A 20,011-nucleotide genomic window follows, 5' to 3' on the forward strand; every position below is an offset into this window, starting at 1 on the left:
AAGGCAACACAGACCAGTGGAGGTAGTGGTCAGTCTAGAACAGGAGGATAACAAAAGCTCCATTGCAGGGGCATGTCCAGGACCACTTTTGTGGGTTTTTTTAGGCTGGACACCTCTGGTTGCTTATCGCCATCTGGTACACCTGGGCAGCTTCTTGGAATAGGAACACTCAGTGTCTGCATCCTTTACAAGAGGTGCCTTTTCCAAACAGAAGTGGGATATGAACACTGGGGACCTAAAACCCATGACCCAGTGTCACCTTTAAAGGGTTTGTGCAAGAAATAAGACGCTAACACAAAACTATTTTCTTCTCAATGTTGAGTAGTTTTGTAAGACATAAAAACAGATCAAAAGTACAAAAGCAAACAGACTTGATTACCTGTGGGGATATGGACAAGTCTGACAGCACTATCTGTTGTATTAACATGCTGTCCTCCTGCTCCTTTGGCTCGAAATGTATCTATCCGCAAATCCTTCGGGTCCACCTTCACATCTACCTAGAACAAAAGGGAATATGGAAGTCAATTCTACACTCAACAAACACTTAGCATTTTTTAAAAGATTTTTAAAATTTATTTGTCAGAGAGAGAGAGAGAGATGGCATACAAGCAGGGGTGCAGCAGGTAGAGGGAGAAGCAGACCCCCTGCCAAGCAGGGGACCCAATGTGGGGTTCGATCCCAGGTCAAGATCATGACCTGAGCCAAAGGCAGACACTTAACTGAACCACCCAGGCGTACCAACAAATACTTTAATACTAAATTTATCTCAAGATTCTTCAAATAAACTATGTTGTTGTTCTAAGTCACAGCCATTAGACTAAAAAATAGCGTATAACAATGAAAGAACCATAAATTCCCTATATTTGACACTGACTTTTGATGCCATGAGATCACTGAGTTTATGCAAACTTTCAAGTTTCAGCATCCATCATCCCACAAAGCCAGAGGATAGAAAACATACTCTCTCTCCCTATATACATACATACAAATATATGTATGTACATATGTGTGTATGTAACTATGATCTTCATTATTCCCTGATTCTGTACTTGCAAATTCACCTTCTTCATTTGTTCCCCCAAATCAATTACTACAGCATTTTCAAAGTTGCCAGAGAACTTGTGCAGGGCAGCAAAAAATCCAAGCTGTCCTATACAGGCACATGCCCAACTGATGCCCAACAAAGTGACAGTTTGCTTTCTTTTTTCAGTCTGGCCAGAGAATGAAGACAGGAGGGGGCAGAGAAGATAATACAAGAAGCTCTGGCTCTCGGGTCAGTTGGACAGGGTGTGAAACCCAATTCTGGCATCTATCTGGTAGTGGCCTCAGGCAAGTCACCTAACACTTCTGAACCTCATTTTCTCTTTCTAAAATAAAGAAAATAGAATCTATTCTAAGTAACCAGGTGGGTTACTTTCCTCGGTTTTAAAATTTCATTTATGTATTGGGGCACCTGGGTGGCTCAGTGGGTTAAGCCTTTGCCTTCGGCTCAGGTCATGATCCCAGGGTCCTGGGATGGAGCCCCACATCGGGCTCTCTGCTCAGCGGGGAGCCTGCTTCCCCCTCTCTCTCTGCCTGCCTCTCTGCCTACTTGTGATCTCTCTCTCTGTTCAATAAATAAATGAAATCTTTCAAAAAAATTTCATTTATGTATTTATTTGGATGGGTAACTTTTAAGATTATAATCAACGCAGACTCATAGATATAGAAATCTATATATAGGTATATAAACATATGTACACCTGCATGTGCACACACGTGCGCGTGCACACACACACACACAATTTTCCCTAGGGGAAATGATGGTTCAGTATTTGCTAAATCAGCATTTGCTGAGACTTTACAGAACATAACCACCGTGAACAATGAGAACCAACTGTGTGTGTGCAGTGATTAGTGGACTGAATGGAGGCATCCAAAAAGATACGTTCACATTCTAACACTAGACCCTTACTTGGAAAAGGGTTGTAATTGAGTTCAAATGAGATCATCCTGGGTTATTCAGACACATCCTAAATCCAATGAGAAGTGCCCTCAGACAGGTAGGAGAAAGGATGAGAGGAACATGTGCATTCAGAGTTATACAGCTTCAAGCCAATGGCCACCTGGAGATACCAGAAACTGGGGGAGGCAAGGGAGCATCCCTCCCCCACCCAGAAGCTTTGGAGGGAGCACAGCCCTGGAGATACCTTGAGTTTACACTCCTGGCCTCTAGAACTGTTAGACAATAAATTTTTATTGTTTTAAGCCCCTATTTGTTACACACACACACACACACACAAAAACAGTACAAAATATGCTGTTTTTCATGAGAGAACTAACATCTTATTTCACATTTACCATTCATTTGTACGAATGACAGCAAGTGTGACTCTTTGTAAAGCACAGTAGTAATGGGGTCAATTTTACAATCTACTATACAGCGTGGTTATTCTTTTGTTTCCTCTAAAATTAATACTCTACTGTGGGGAAAAAAAAGTATTCAGCTTTTTAAAAATATGCCAGTATTTAAGACTACCTTAAAATTTCAATAAACACTAAAGAGATGAACAACAATTTCCCATTTTTTGTGGTTACGGTATATTAAGTAGTTATATGGCAAATATATTATATGTCATATTCTCCCAAGTGTTACAGAAACTACCTAATGACTGTTGGGAAATTCTGAACAAAGAGCCAGTGACTTAATAATATACAAAGAATTTTAAATGTCAATTAAGAGAATAAGACTTTGCTCTTTTATGAAAAGCAAACTCTACCACATGGATTTAATTTCCAAGAATATGAAAAGAATAAGGGATGGGTGAGAACAGTGGAAGGAATAAGGAGTTAAGAAAGACAACTTAAGGGGCACCTGGGTGGCTCAGTGGGTTAAAGCCTCTGCCTTTGGCTCAGGTCATGATCTCAGGGTCCTGGGATTGAGCCCCGCATCAGGTGCTCTGCTCAGCGGGGAGCCTGCTTCCCCCCCCGCCCACCGCCCCCATCTGCCTGCCTCTCTGCCTACTTGTGATCTCTGTCAAATAAATTAAAAAAAAAAAAATCTTTTAAAAAAAAAGAAAGACAACTTAATAGTTTTGATTTCTGAGAGACATAAACGCTTCCATACAACAAAAATTAAATTAGATAAAAGAGGAAGGAAAAATCAAATCCTAATATTCAAAATAATTACCATAATGATATCATAACCAAACAGAAACACATTATTTCTGTTGGTCTTTGAACACTGCGTTCTGACTATGCTTTCTTGGTGGACTATATTCTTTTTTTTTTTTAAGATTTTATTTATTTATTTGACAGAGAGAAATCACAAGTAGATGGAGAGGCAGGCAGAGAGAGAGAGAGAGAGGAGGAAGCAGGCTCCCCGCTGAGCAGAGAGCCCGATGCGGGACTCGATCCCAGGACCCTGAGATCATGACCTGAGCCGAAGGCAGCGGCTTAACCCACTGAGCCACCCAGGCGCCCCTTGGTGGACTATATTCTAAGGTCAGAAATCTTAAACATTGCTCAGTAGTTTACAAAGTAATTTTTTAAGTTTTTATATATGCTATATAATAAGGAAAAAAGTAAACACATTAAGTGATTAAGAAATAAAACTTTTTACTCTAAGTGGGAAGAGATATAAATACAAGATGGTGAGGGGGGAAAACTCCCTGTAATGTTAAATTTGAGTTGGTAATAATAACTTGAACTGGTGTTAAACTCCTATGTATCTCTTAGCTCTGTCCACTGTGAAATCTAAACATAAGCAGACTTTAGTAATAATGAGCATACCTAGTACCTAGACCTTGATTTCTGGGTACATTTCTCACCAAAAAAATGAGATCTGACTCCCAAGTCTGAGGGCAGAAAGGCAGAAGGTGGGCTTAGGATATCTAATTATACCAGAAAGCAAGGGTATGCTTAAAAATTGATGGGGTCACTGCAAAAGGGACTCCCCTAAAAAGGCTACTACTGGCCAAATCAGGGACAAGTTTGAACATCAAAAGCCATAGTAATTATAACTCACACAATTTAAAAAACAAATATGTAAGTCTACAATGAAGTCAACAGATGAAATAATACTGAGTTTATGATGAAGTAAAATAAGAGAAAGCAAGCAAGAAGGAAGGAGAGAAGGTAGTAGGGAGGAAAGTTGTTGACAGAAAAGAATGCCAGGTAACAAATATAGAAGAAATGACAGAGTTACAAAATCGCCATCTTCCACCCCAAATGAAATAACTGATTCAGGCAAAAAAGATCACTAATGGATGTTACGATTGTGGAAGAAAAGTTGGAAACAGGCTATTATGTATCGCAGGCATTACTCAGTAACTGCAAAGAGAAAAAAATACACTTTTACAATGGAGCTGATTTTGTGGTCATCTTCACTGAAAATCGGACAATTTCAGATTATGTGCCTTCTGATAAGACGCAACATGAATATACACCTGTAAAGTATTCCTGCTCAAAACCTGTGACCTGAATGCAATGGGATAAAAGGACAAGTTGACGAGGACCAAGAGGAATCAAACAGATCCAGAATGTGGGACACCCTACAAGACGAAGGCTCCAGACTCTTCAAAAAAATAACGGCATTAAAAAAAAAAAAAAAAAGTTGAGGGCATTGGATGGCTCTGTCAGCTGAGTGTCCGACTCTTGATTTTGGCTCAGGTCATGATCTCAAGGTCATGGGAGTGAACCCCACACAGGGCTCCATGCTCAGTGGGAAGTCTGAGTTCTATAAGCCACTCTAGTAAATTACTGAACCCAAAGAAGAGGTTGTGGAAACCTCTCAATTCATAGTGACTTGGAGGAAAGCACAGGTGACAAGCTGGACTTGTGACTAGCCTCTGAAGTAGGAGGGAAGAAAGTGTTGTGAGGCTGAACTCTTAGCTATTCCCCAGTAGACGCTGTCAGAACTGAACTGACTTGTAGGATACCTAACTTGGTGTCCACACAGAATTGAAGAAATTGCCTGGTGAGAGAAAAAACTTGACACATTTATAGTAAAGAACTATTCTGTGAGGAGACATGCATAGGAGTTTTTCATAGAAATATTACAGACTTGTGTTTGATTTTCATAGCTAATAGTATTTTTCTAATAACTGATCCAATTTTATTATTGATGTTATACAAAGGTCTCCAATCTATTGGTTCCTGGGGACAAGTGGATAATCCTTAGTGTCTCATTTAATCCCTACAGAAGAATTATGGGGTTGGGATGCCTGGGTGGCTTAGCTGGTTAAGTGTCCAACTCCTCATTTTGGCTCAGGTCATGATCTCAGCAACGTGAGATTGAGCCTCGAGTTGGGTTCTGTGCTGGGCATAGAACCGGCTTAAGATTCTCTCTCTCCCTCTGTCTTTCCCCCACCCCAAAAAAGAAAAATTATGGGGTTGAGCTATTTTACCCAATTTACTTATTTATTTATTTATTAAATTTTTAAGTTCCAGTTAACATACAGTGTAGTATTAGTTTCAGAATTTTGGGACTCATCACTTACATATGTTACCCAGTGCTCATCACAAAAGTGCCCTCCCTAGTGCTCATCACCCACTTAGCCCACGCTAAGTAGCCCACCTACTTCCCCTCCAACAACCCTCAGTTTGGTTCTCTATAGCCTCTTTTACAGTTTGCCCTCTCTTTCTTTCTTCCTATGTTTATGTTTTGTTTCTTAAATTCCACATATAAGTGAAATCACATGGTATTTGTCTTTCTCTGACTGACATATTTCACTTATCATAATTCCCTCTAGCTCCATTCACGTTGCTACAAATGGCAAGATTTCATTCTTTTTGATGGCTGAATAATATTCCATTGAGTATATGCACAACTTCATCTGTTCATCTTCTCCTAAGAACATGTCCTATTCTTAGGAGATGTTAAGTTGAAGATTTGAGGGATGAAGTCTCACAGTGATTGCAATATTATTCATAGTTATTTTTTAAAAAGTATACATACACACACATATAGGAATCTAGCAAATGTGGCAAAATATAAACAGGTGTTGACTCCAAGTGAAGGTTATATAAGTTTTTAGAGTGGTATTTTTCCAATTTTATGTATGTTTAAAATTAAATTTTAAAAAGTTAGGAAAAAAGATAGAGGCAATATGGCTGGCTTCAATAAGACACTGACCCCATACAGATATTCTAGCACTGATTTCAACATATTACCTGTGGAAATCATATATTTTTTTTTAAAGATTTTTATTTATTTGACAGACAGAGATCACAAGTAGGCAGAGAGGCAGACAGAGAGTGAGAGAAGGAAGCAGGCTCCCTGCTGAGCAGAGAGCCTGATATGGGACTCGATCCCAGGACCCTGAGATCATGACCTGAGCCGAAGGCAGCGGCTTAACCCACTGAGCCACCCAGGTGCCCGAAATCATATTTTTCTTAAGATAATACTTAAGCAAGAAGATCTGAAAAGGTTTGTGAATTCTATTTTATGAAGAGAACCGGCTTCTAATTAAAGAAAACAAAATATCTTGGTCAGGCGTAAGAAGGGCAACTTTACATGGGGAAGAGTTAAGGATTTCCCAGTAGAGACTGCAAAGTTCAATGTGAAACCCCAAAAATCAGTTTGCTAGAAGTTAAGCTTCCTCAGCACAATACCTACTACATGAGAGTAAGTTTTCAACGTGTGCAAGAAGTTACCTCATCTGGCTGAGGGAGGATGATAACAGACATGGTTCCTGTGTGAATGCGCTGCATCCTTGACGACAGGCCCACCTCAGGGATTCGCTGAACTCGGTGAATGCCACCTTCATACTTCAGATGCTTGTAGACACTCTCACCAGAAATTCGGGCAGCTGCGTGATGCAGCCCACCTAGGAACAGAAAATCCAAAAATGAAAGGGATCTGGATCTTAAATACCTTTAAACTCAGGCCTGAATGCAAGTACAGAGCCAAAGACGAGAACATAAAATAGGTACAAAATGATATTTTCCCAATGTCAGTGTAGTCATATAGAAAAGGAAATATACCAAAACATTATTTATGCTTACCTCTGGGTAACAGAACAACAATATATTTTTTGTTTTACTTTTTACACTTTGTTTCTAAATTTTCTATAATCAGCCAAGTTTTTTTAATAAAAGTATTACTAGAAAAAAAATACTGGGACATTTTCTGCATTGAACTGCCCTCTGCAACCTTAGGCTGATATGGTATCTATATATAAGAACGCTCAAAAACATAACAATTTAATAATGATGGAAAACTCTATAGGTCCTCCCAAGTTCTCAAGAGTCTATTGAAATTTAGCTCTTGCTCATCTGTGGTGTGACAATAAGCTCCTCCCCCCACCAAATCTTAATGCCTAAGCTAGTTTCTTATTGGACATATATTTTTTAAAAACTCTTTTATTATAAAATAACTTTTATTATAAATATTATATTATAAATCATATTATAATATATATATAATATAGATATTATATATATTTCTAATATAAATTATATATTATAAATATTATAAAATAACTCTTTTATTATAAAATACAGACATAAAAAAATCACATGAATCAAATGGTTTAGTGACCACAAGATCAAGAAAAAGAACTTTGTCAGTCACCCAAAAGCTCTCTCATGTGCCCCTTCCTAGTTACAATCCCTTCCTTTCTCACAAGTAACTATGAACCTGACTTATTCCTGCTACAATTTTATTACCTAAATGTGCTACAGTCTAGTCTTGTCCATTTAAAAAAGTTTCACGTCCTCTTTAAATTTATTTATTTATTTTTGTGTAGTAATCTCTATATCCAATGTGGGGCTCTAACTTATGACCTCAATATCAAGATTCAACCAGGTGCCCCCTAGTCTGATGCCTTTTAAAGCTCTTCATCTATACATGTTCATCACCTACTTCTTTTGTTCTTTCCAACTTATCTCCTGAGGAACCTGGACGTTGACCTGTAAAATTTCCCACAGAATGCATTTGCCCACTGCATACTCTTGGTACAATTAATTCACCTATCTTCCGCCCTCTGTTCTCTGGCAGATGGATCCAGAGACCGGATCAGACACCAGCTTGAGCTCCTTGGCAGGACTACAGGAGGCACATAATGACTGTTTTCTTTCTTTTTATGGTCTTGGCAGCCTTTGATGTTTAATGTATCATGGGTTATAAAATAGTGATAGTCTAATTCTGTAATTTCTTTGTCAGGTTTTAGTAGCTAAAATACATTGATAAAGGACATTTCTCCTTGTCTATTGGTTGATTACCCTGTGCTAGAGTTATACAGGAAAGGCAGGATAAATGCTTGATTTTGTTCCTTTACCCATTTTACCAGTATCTGTGTTTTGCAATATGAGTTAGGATTAATCACCTGCAGATGACTATTTTTAAAATATCATTATGAATTCAAGGATCTGAACACATCTAGCATGCTTAAACCAATTGCAATTATTATGATTAAAGTTCAACGTATCCATCTTTGGCCTGCAGGAGCCTCTTCAAGTTAATTTCTGAGTTCTTTTTGACACACCTCTTATTATGGTATTATTCCAGGATTATCCTGAACTATTCTTGCCCCAGACCAGAAATCAGTGATCTCCCCAAGAAGTCTTGGTTCCTTTCAGAAATAATACTTATTTCTTTTTCTTTTTTTTTTCTTCTTTTTTTTGCCTCTTCCCCGGCTCATGTGCTCTCTTTCTTTAATTTTTCTTAAAGAAAAAAAATTTGAGATCACTTAGCTCGGAATTCCTCTCATATAATGAAACCTACTGCACAGGCAGGTATCATCTGGCCTTCAAGTAACCTTGTAGGACCTGGGGCTCATGGAATCAGCACAAAAATGTTGATATTCTGGTTACTGTTTCTGTGAGTAATAAACCATCCTCCACCTCTGACCCATGAAAGTGTGGCATGCTAACTTGTTAGCTTGCAAGTGGGGTAAAATCTCAGACCATTTGGAGTTCTTGACTACTGATATTTCCAGAGTAAATTCAAGATGACAGCCTCTTCTCTATCACTCTGTCTTCTATACCAAGAATCTGGTTCTCAACGATAGAGAAGATACTACAATTAGAATATCTCCTAACTACTCATCTACTTTATTCCGCAGTACACATACAACAGTCTCAGAGTAACAATGCGAGTTCTGCCACAGCATGATTACTAAAAACATTACAACTTTTTTGAATATGCTCTTCGTGTTCTTCCCCCATTTTTCAAATGGGTGTACTCAATACTGTCAGATCTTACAGTGGTTATATAGTGTATTCTTCCCTGCTTCTCCTCAAATAGACCTAGGTCTTTTTTTTTTTTTTTTTTTTTTTTAAGATTTTGTTTGTTCATTAGAGAGAGAGAGAGAGAGCACCTAAGCATGGGTGGAAGGGTGAGGCAGAAGGAAAAGAAACTCCCTGCTGAGCAAGGAGCCCAATGTGGGATTTAATCGCAGGACCCCGGGATCATGACCTGAGCCAAAGTCAGACACTTAACTGCCTAAGCCACCCATGCACCCATACAGACTTAGTTCTACAGGTAGCCACATATTTGATGCTCACCCCATCCCTATGCCAAAACTTCATATTTTAGCTGTCTAAAGTCCTGTTTTCTAACAGATTCCTCAGAAAGGGACCATGGGGAAAGTGTTTCTTGAGTTCTTGCATATTGTTAAGTTTGTACCCTTATACTTGTAAGTTAGTTTCGTTGCTTATAAAATCCTTAACTCAAATTTCCTTAACTATGCCACTACTGCTGCTGCCACGTTCCTAATATGCTTCTAATGAAGACTCAGTGCTACAACATCAGATTTAACCCACTCAGTTTCTAAAGTCAGCATGATGGGGCACCAGGATGGCTCAGACAGTTGGGTGTCTGACTCTTGGTTTCTACTCAGGTTATGATCTCATGGATCATGAGCTCTGGCCCTGAGCTCAGCGGGGAGTCTGCTTCTCTCTCTCTCTCTCCCTGCCCCGCCTCTCACTCACATACACTTGTTCTCTCTCCCTCTCAATAAATCAATCTTTGAGGAAAAAAAAAATAAAGTCAGCATGATGGATAAAAATTAGGCATAGTTTTAAATTACTGTACAAAATGCCAAAGGAAGGTACCTTATCAGAGACTGACCTGTCTCTTAGTAAGTCCCACACAGCGGTGCCTGGATGGCTCAGTTGGTTAAGCATCTGCCTTCAGCTCAGGTCAAGTTCCCAGCGTCCTGGGATCGAGCCCCATGCCAGGATCCCTGCTCAGTGGAGCCTTATTCTCCCTCTATCTCTACACCTCCCCCCATCCCCGCTTGTGCTTTCTCCCTCTCTGTCAAATAATAAAATCTTAAAAAAAAAGTAAGTCCAAAATAGCCAGTCCTCCAGCGGTAAAAACAGGTTAATGTTTATCTTTTTGAACACCAGATAAAGAAGATGACAAGCATTTAGGGGTCAGGTGATAGGAAAAATGTAATGTTTACCATTCACACTCAGTATAGTCAAGATGGTCAATTCTGAAAAATACCTCAACACTGAGACAGAGTGAGGCCACAACAATAAAAATTTTCCACCTCGAAATCATTCTGTATTTTTTTTTTTTTAAGATTTTATTTAGGGGCACCTGAGTGGCTCAGTGGGCAAAAACCCCTGTCTTCAGCTCAGGTCATGATCCCAGGGTCCCGGGATTGAGACCCGCATCAGGCTCTCTGCTGAGCAGGAAGCTTGCTTCCCCCTCTCTTTCTCTGCCTGCCTCTCTGCCTACTTGTGATCTCTGCCTGTCAAATAAATAAATAAAATCTTAAAAAAAAAAAAAAGATTTTTAAAATTTATCTATTTGACACAGAGAGATAGATCACAAGTAGGCAGAGAGGCAGGTAGACAGAGAGGGGGAAGCAGGCTCCCCACTGAGCAGGGAGCCCGATACAGGGCTCGATCCCAGGACCCTGGGACCATGAGACCATGACCTGAGCCAAAAGCAGAGGCCCAACCCACTGAACCACCCAGGCACCCCTCATTCTGTACTTTTAAAATTATTCCCCTCACCTCCTTTACCTACTTCATGTCCAGGGCACATATTTAAATTTATATGACCTGAAAGGAGAGGGCTGCTTTACTGTACAGATCACCAGAGCCAATCTTGGGTCGCCTAGGTTCAAATTTAAGCTCTTCCTCCTAGTTGTGTGTCCTCAGGCAAGTTACTTCATTTGTTCATGCCTCAGTTTCCTTTTCTGTAAATGGTAATTACAGTTCGCATAACAGTACTGCACACCTGAATGAGAGGCCATTCATACTGCAGATCACGTGAGTCGTACTTAAAGTCCTGTGTAAGCATATGACACAGCCTGAACTCAACCTCCCTCCCTCGAAGGGGCTGTTGTGAGGAATAACTAAGATAAACACTCGCAGCATACTTAGCAGTGTTGATATTTACCGTCAGTAAGTATCAGTAGTGACTGGAACTGTATCATTGGCTCTCCTGGACCAGTTCAAGACAATGTGGGAGAGAATGACAATCAAGATCCCTGTAAATGGAAATTATGATGTAGGGCAGGAAAGTTGATAGACCTCTGAGGTAGAGGACAGCGAGGTGCACTGCTGGCCTTGCCGGCTCAGAGAAAACCGCCTTTGGTGGTCCTCATGGATGGGTATGGAGGAAAAAAGCATTTGTCAGATCAACAGCTGCACACCGGGTGCCAGGAGGTATGAATAGCTCAAGCAATGAAACCACATCTGGTACAGCAGCTGTAATGAGAATCACCGGTTGGCTGAGCTAATAGTAACCCACTGTCATTCACTGAGCTCCATCTACTGTCTTTCTAGGCCAAAGAAACAAGCTGAATGGGGATGTGGCAGGAATCACTAACTTTGCATTTTCCAAGTCCCTGATGGTGGCATTTATCTCTGCAACCTCTCTGGAAAGGCAATGTTGCTTCTGGTTTACTATTTTCCCAGGTAGAGGCAGTTCTAGTGGCTTCTACTTGGCCTTTACCACCATTAACAGTTCTCCTTCCACAGGTCAGGAAAGAAGATGGGAATTCTGCTAGCTGCTCAGTGTATCTGCCAATTATGTACCCAGAACTGGGAAAAACACCACAGGATGGGTTTGGGAGCCTGCTGGGCCCACTGAGAGCAGGACCTGAGCTAAAAGTCTATTCATCACGTGACTCTACAAGCTCTTTCTCTAATTGATGGCCATAGAGATGCTCTGGGTTTCCCGGAATTAGCATCAGTTCAGAGCCAGTGTCCAGTAGTCCCCGCAAAGTCTGGTTATTTCCATTTCTCTAAGGCATAGTTACCCTGGGAAAAGGTGACAGACCCCTTTTGGGAGGAGGCTGGGAAAAGGGTCAACAGCATAAATACTTGGCAATATATGGGGGTCCTTCCTCAAGGGGACCCCACCCCCTCTTTATTCAAGGGGTTTGGGCCTATCCACTGGCTCAAGTCTGAGAACTGACTGAGGGGCCATGGCTTATTTTTATGATTAAAGTTACATTTTTGTTCACTTGATCTAAAACTTTTCTGCTCATACAGGTAAGTGAGAATGTACTAGTCTTCCTACCTCTTGTACTTCTAGGGGCACCACAATCAACTAGCAAATGCCTCAGGCTGCAAAAGTCAGACAACTCCGATTGCTGCCTTGGTTCTGCCATCCGTGACAGTAACTACACTCATCTGGCCTTTGGCTGTGGACTGCTACCCTTGACCCCTGCTACCCTAAAATCCAATGACTTCCAGTACACTTAGGTTTCCCAGTTTAGTTACCAGAGCTCCTACTGTTGAGTCTGTCCCATAGAGAAGAGCCATCAGAGCCCTTCAAGGATGCCAGCGTTCCCCTTACAAATTTATTTCTCACACTCATGGTAAGAAGTACGTCTTCTGGTTACATAGAACTAACCATCATGTTACCTGAAGTACCTTTCCCTGAATTTAACTAGCAAGCAGAAGATAACAAAATGCAATTATAAACATCAATCTGTTGGGAGGGAAGAGATACTAGAGCATTTCATAGAATCCCTTTAACTTGGAAGAGATTTCAATTTGTAAGATGCCAGGTACACAGAATAACAAAGCGTCAGGCCTACGTTACATACCCAGAGCTATCGCCCTCCCCTGCTGCCACAAAAACCATCCTGTAATCATTTAGCTTGGACTATTCATGGAATACTTGAATACTGCCCCTATCTGTACCTCCAACCGCAAAACTACAAGGCTCTAAGTCACCTGATGCGTGAATTTTTGCCTGAAAGTATGTTTCTTTTCAACCTTAGCTTTTAGTGCTGTATGAATCTGAGTTCTTCTCCATTTCAATTAAACATTAAAATATATACACCTATTATTTAGTAAGCATATTTTATAAGATAGGTGTTTTTCACCTCTTCTCTATGTTAGACCTTCTATTCACATATTTTTCTTCTCCTGATTACAAATAGATCAATTTTTATATATTATTTTCTAATTTTAATGAGTAGAGGTTTACTCCCAATCTTTCTTTCTTTATTTATCAGAGAGAGAGAGAGAAAGCATGAGCACAAATACGGGGAGCAACAGGTGGAAGGAGAAGCAGGCTCCCCGATGAGCAGGGACCAGATACGGGACTCAATCCCAGGACCCAGGGATCATGTCCTGAGCTCAGGGCGTGAGCCAAAGGCAGATGCTAAACTGACACAACCATCCAGGTGTCCCTCCTAGTCTTTAGAGTAAAATATTTAAAGTTTCCCTTCTTTAAAAAAAATAGTCCTTTAAAATTTTTTTTTTTTATTAAAAAAGGGTTTTTTTATTTGTTAAGTAGACTCCATGCCCAGTTTGTATAGCCCAATGCAGGGCCTGAACTCCCAACCCTGAGATCAAGACCTGAGCTGAGACTGAGAATCGGATGCTCAACCAACCCAGCCATCTGGTGTGTCTCCTGCTCTTTTTACTTCTTAAAGTGCCTTTATTTTATTTTGCCACTAGGCCAGTCTATCTAAAAGAAAGGTTTCCCAACCACTGTCTAGGGATTGTTCAGGCTGCTCTGCATCCCTGGAACCAGAAACTCCTCCTGTTATTACTGAGCTCATCCTTCATTCTTAAAAGCTGGATTCAAAATATCTGAGAGAGGTCACTGCTGACATTTGCCACCATTCTCTCTTTCATAATGCTGTACTTCTAAAGACTTTTTTTTTTTTTTAAAGTAAGCTCCACACCCAAAGTGGGGCTCAAACCTACAACCCCAAGATGAAGAGACACATTCTCCACCAGCTGGGCCAGCCAGATGTCCCAAAATGCTGCTGTTCCTGAAAGCTTCCTGAAAGTTGAAACTCTCTCATCTCTAGCTTCCATAATATGATACCTTACTCATCCTTTTCCTGCTTATCTCACTCCTCTCTTTCTTTTGCCACGAGTCAATCTTTCTCAATGTGGCCATTACATGTAGGTAATTACATGTAGGTAACCTACAATGTAGGTTTTGGCGCCCTGAATATTCCTTCTCCCTAGCCTCTCCCTCACATAATCTCTCAGTGTCAGATACCATCTTTGGGTAAGGGCTACTGAATCTCTCTCCTTCATTCTGTTCTCTCACCAAAGCTCTGCTGACACAACTTCAGCCTTTACTGGATATTTCTAAATGGGTGTTCACAATAACCACAGAGTTAGTCATTCAAAAACAACTTATCATTTTTTCTTCCCGTATGGGCTCTCTCTCCAACTTGAAAGAATATCACAGTCTTTCTGGCTAGGAAGATCAGGATCCCCATGGCTCATCTTGTTTGCGTTAGAACAGACTACTAGGATGTAGTGTGGTACTGGATCTGACAAACCTAAGTTCAATCTCGGGACTGCCATTACGTACTGTGTGGTCTTGGATCAGTCACTTTCTCTAAACCCAGCTCCTCATTTGTAAAATGGGACTGATACTACCTATCTCATAGGGCCGTGAGGATCAGATCACCTACACTGTATGCAGGACACAGGAGCAAGCACGGACCCGTCTTTTGTCTGCTCTTCCTGTGAAGGTCTGCCAAGGTCTATGCCAGGTCTAAGTCTTAGTCACACCTGGATTGCTCTAGCAACCGCTCTGCACTTCGCCTTAAATCGAACCTCTTGGTCCATCCCGCACAATGCTATCTAATAATCTCCCTAAGATATGTATTTACCAAATCATGTGCCTTTTTAAAAAATTAATTAATTTATTTATTTGAGAGAGAGCAAGGGAGCAGGGCGTAGGAAAGCAGAGGGAGAGTCTGAAGCGAACTCCACACTGAGCACAGAGCTGGACATGGAGCTCCAGCTCACAACCCGGAGGTCATGACCTGAGCTGAAACCAAGAGCTGGAGGCTTAATGGACGGCAGCAACCAGGTGCCCCCAGATCATACGCTTACTGATAAAATCTTCAATAGGTCGTTACTCTCTAACAATCAAGGCCTGTTCTGCTTTTAAGGCTGTTCAAACTATACCCCCTGGAACTCATTTCCTATGTCTTCCCATCACATACTCTCGTTTCTCTTCTGATCATATGTATCTTTCACCTTTTACTATGTCTTCCTGTCACAGATATGCTCTGGGTAGACTGGCTTCCTAACATTGCCCTATACACACCAAGATCTCTCCCACCACCATGTGGTTGCTCTGGTTTTTTCTTCCCTCTTCTCTCAATTCCCTCTCCTTGACCAGTGACCGTATTTAAAACCTGTACCAAGGGATGCCTGGGTGGCTCGATTGGTTAAGCATCTGCCTTTGGCTCAGGTTGTAATCTCAGGGTCCGGGGATCAAGTCCTACATCAGGCTCTCTGCTCAGTGGGGAGCCTGCTTCTTCCTCTCCCTCTGCCTGCTGCTCCCCCTGCAGGGGGACTAATAAAATAAAACCTGTACCAAGCACAACTTACTTATTCTAGATAGTAGCTTTCATTTTTCTCTATTGTTTAACTTACTTTAATCCCCTTTCCCTACTTTATTATTGGGTTTCAATGTATAAGCAAGAAGAAACAAACTTTCATATGGCTTAAAAGAATAAGGAACAAAGATACTATCAGATGTTCTGATTTAACATAACTGAGTATTTAGAAGTTTAAGGACTTCAGGTGCGTAGGTGACTCACTTTAGTGTCCTACTCTTGGTTTCAGCTCATATCATGATACCAAGTTCCTGGGATTGCGTCCCACATTGGGCTGCCTGCTCAGCGGGGAGATTGCTTCTCCCTCTGCCCGCCCCCAACTCATGTGTGCTCTCTCTCTTGCAAAAACAGATAAATAGAATCTTTTAAAAAAATAGGACAACATAGTTCTAATCAAGATCAGAGATAAAATAATTCTCAGCATCATCTATGGGCTAAACCCTCAAATATTCCTACCATAATCAGCTGGTGTATAATTCAGGAGTTCAAATTTCCAGTTTTTATAGCTTGAATAATTCTGGTACATATCAAATATTTCCCGAGTAAACTGTTGGCAGATATCACCTAAAAAAATACAAAAAATATTCAGTCAGCACAGATTGTTTTAAAGAAAGCCCTTCTTAGGTACAGGCCCCCTGGGAAATAAGGAGTAACTGCTTCCACAGTGAAACATAACTACTGGACTGTTAAAGTTATACAGTATCAAACCAAGGTAAAATTTAAGTGTTTTTTTAGATCATTTAAGATAAAATTATTTAACTGACCTCCAGTAGTTCTTCCAGATGTCACCTCTAAAATAACATCATTTTTGTCATATTTCTCCTTTGGCACCAGACTCTGGAAAAGCTGAAAAAGGAAAAAAAGATCAGCATTTGTATGTATATTTTCCATGATTATACTATTGCTTGATTTTAGACAAAAGACCTCCAAACATTAAAAAAAAGTCAGTGATTAACAAAATTATATAGTATCCCAATGAGATCTAGTCATTAAATGCTACAATAAGTAGACTGCATTAGAACTAAAATAAGTGATCAATTCATGCTAACAATGGAGTTACTTGTCAGGGTATTCTCCACAATGCTATCAGATTATCTTAATTTTCTAAAATGCCCAAGTTTAGATCAAAGTCCGGAGCGTTCCATTCAATTTTTTTCAGATTTTGCCTCTTATTAGCTCTAAACAGCAGCTTCTTTCATCTAATGAAATGACGATGTGAAGCTTTGAAAAGTCTTCACTTGGAGAAAATGAGGCCTCTTCACATATGACTGCGTATTTTCTCCTGCCACAGATGACAGTTGGCCCCAGGTCGTGCCCTCTGTTCTCAGTAGAGCTGTTCTGCTTAAAGAATATATTGAGGACTCCCAGGATAAGGCTGAAATGGTTTCTGAGTTGTGACAAAGAAACAAGGGGCTTCCTAATAAAGTAACTAGCTTCCTTCTAAAGAAGAAAAGGGAGGCAATTTTATTTTTTATTTATTAGTGAAACGTTTTTCAAATCAAACTACCTACCGGCCATGACTCTCCCTACTGCCAATTTTTGAAATACTCTATCTCTGTTAGAAATGGTAATCTGTGAGAGGGAATATCAGACCAAGAGCGACAGTCTTTCTGCCTTTGACTTGCTGGTTATATCAGTGATAACAGTAACTGATACTTCTACCTCATTCCTCTCAACGAGCCCCTGTATGGAGTCCCAGAGTAGGGGGCCCGAAGGCAGGACAAGGGCAAACAGGACAGAAGGGAAGAAACTACAGATGCTATACAGCCCTGTGGTTTTCACTGCCTTTTAGACAAATCATCCATTGAACTACAAGGAGCTAAAGACTTGGTATGAACCAACTGTGTCTGTACCTTTGGATTCACTCCACTCTATACAGAAAGCAATTTTCGATCCTTAATTAACACAATCACTATGTACCACTCCCCTTTTCTAAGGCTTAAAAACTAAATTCTTCCTCTTGTTAGGTGATTCTTTAGGTGAACTAAATTTCTTTACCAGCATCTGCCGCCTTGGCTGGCAAGTTAACAGCTTTGGAACATAATTCCTCGTGCAGGTGAGGGGGGAGATGATGTTTTATTTTCTGTCATCCCAGTCGGTTCAACCTCATTCTGTAGCAAATTACAGTACTAAACCCAGATAACTCATTCACCATTAACAAAGGTTTAATAAACTGGTGTTTGGAAAGGACTTTGAACACCAAAGTATAGCCTCGTAAAACAGTATTCTTTTATAGTAACACGATTGAGCAGTTTACCTCCTAAAACATACCTCACTGTATAACACATGGATTTTTTGAGCGATAGTTTCCCTCTCTTCCAATGCAAGTTCTTGTAACTGCTTTTCATCTTGTTTATTTAGACCTACAAACCATCAACAAAAATTATGTTTTTAAATACAGGAAAACTCTTATATAGCTAGCTAATTTCTGTTTATAAATTTTATTTCAGTTGTGAAGGAGGGATTATACAAAAGGTCAGAATAGTTGGAGAATATTAAATTAATAAGTACTTGTGAAGCATGTCTAAAAAAACTCAGTGTGTAAGGAAGTATGTATGATCATTGCCCAAAAGTTTATGATTTGATTATCTAAAACTAATTACAGAAATCAATGATTAATAAAACAAGTCTGAAAAAGGACTGGTTAATTAAATATAGACCCAAATAAGGTAAGTTTTGGAGTAAACTGGAGTGACCACATCTTGTCTTAAAGGTAGCAGCCATTACTCAGCACACCGTGGTGTAATCCGGGAGGGCTGAAGCCTCCATTTTCTTCCCCTCAAAGTCAGAAATAAGAACTCTTAGAATTTTGAAATCTCTTGAAATACCTAGTGAACACTTTTTAAAAGCACCATGTAAGTCAAATGAAACAACTCTGTAACCTCTGTTTTATGGAAACAATTGTCCTTTTCACATCATTTCAAGAGAGAAAGTTAAAATCCTGGAACTCCCAACAAAAAAGCTAACAATGAGAGATAATAGATCTTACGACCTTTGACTCCATTGCTCTGGATACCTAGACTTCATTTGTTAGTGGTGATGCTTGCCAGCTGATGTAGAAATGTTTGATTCTTAATAGCAAAGAAGAAAACAGAAATAAAAAGTCCTAATTATAAAACAGGGAAGGCTCCTGAAACTTCTTCCCTGGTCATGGAAGTCATTAACACCTGGTGGGACTCTATTCCTCATTCATACCTTCAACATCTAACACTTATTATGCACCAGATACTCTGCTAGTTGTTGGAGACATAGGGATGAATAAAATGTGGTTCCAGGCCTTAAGTCACTCAGTCTGGTGGGAAATAGGACATGTACACATGAGTACAGTATGGGATAGGACAGTGCCATGGAGGCACAAAGGAGGGGGTCTAACCCAGACCTTAGCACTTGAGGAAGGCTTCCTGGATAGATGTCCTCTGAACTAAATTCTAATTACAGATCATCTGTTGCAGAATTGTAATATCACTCGTGGCCCCATATCATGTACTTATGCCACAAATGGACACTAGGCAGACATTACTCCATATAGGTACCTACTGTGTCAAAGATAGCAGAAAAACCTGATATGCAGTCACATAAAATTATTTTTGTGGCCTCTTATTATTTTCTGATGTCTGAAATCTAACCTAATTCAGTTTCATTATATCAAGAAAGATTTGAGAGTCTATTATATCCTATGTTCAGTGTTGCAGGAAATATAAAAATGAGTAAGACACAGGCTCTGTCTTTGAGAAACAGATAATGAGGGAAGTGGCAGAAATTAAGACAATTACATAAAGGTTCAAAATTCAAAACAGAAAAAGATAACATTTTTGTTTTACAGAGGGGACTGAAGCCAAAGTATGACTTCCAAGCCATACTTTATAAGTGAAATGAATTTTAACAAGGTAAAATTGGTGGGTAACGATTTGTTAAAGACAGAAATGGGATGATGTGTATATTCAGGGAACAGCAAGTTATCTATTTTTCTTGAAAGGTCTGCATATGCAAAGAGAATTAATACATTATACAGAGAGGCTGGTGTCAGTTTTCAGAAACTCCTTTTTTTTTAAATATATTTTTTTTATTTATGAGAGAGAGAGAGAGAGACAGCACAAGTGGGGTTTGGAGAGGAGCACCAGGGAGAGAGCGAACCAGACTCCATCCCAGGACCCCGGGATCATGACCTGATCTGAAGGCAGATGCTTAACTGACTAAGCCACCCAGGGGCCTTTCTGCAAAGGCTCTTA

General features: G+C 40.0%; 1 protein-coding gene across 4 annotated transcripts in view; it reads right to left on the bottom strand.

Annotated features, from left to right (window-relative positions):
- MTRF1 (mitochondrial translation release factor 1) overlaps nucleotides 1-20,011 on the bottom strand; it is a 50,101-nt gene that overhangs the window by 24,114 nt on the left and 5,976 nt on the right. For all 4 annotated transcript variants that reach the window (XR_001180640.2, XM_013059857.2, XM_013059856.2 and 1 more), the window contains exons 3-7: nucleotides 18,054-18,145; nucleotides 16,547-16,628; nucleotides 16,239-16,346; nucleotides 6,637-6,809; nucleotides 380-497 (exon numbers count right to left, since the gene is read on the bottom strand). Coding sequence is in view for 3 of the 4 variants with exons in the window: in XM_013059857.2 (XP_012915311.1) it covers nucleotides 380-497; nucleotides 6,637-6,809; nucleotides 16,239-16,346; nucleotides 16,547-16,628; nucleotides 18,054-18,145 (573 nt within the window). In the remaining variant the exon portion in view is untranslated. The remainder of the gene's footprint in view (nucleotides 1-379; nucleotides 498-6,636; nucleotides 6,810-16,238; nucleotides 16,347-16,546; nucleotides 16,629-18,053; nucleotides 18,146-20,011) is intronic.

This window comes from Mustela putorius, unplaced genomic scaffold (genome assembly GCF_011764305.1).
Source record: "Mustela putorius furo isolate JIRA1106 unplaced genomic scaffold, ASM1176430v1.1 tig00000179_pilon_pilon_pilon, whole genome shotgun sequence".
Taxonomy (NCBI): domain Eukaryota; kingdom Metazoa; phylum Chordata; class Mammalia; order Carnivora; family Mustelidae; genus Mustela; species Mustela putorius.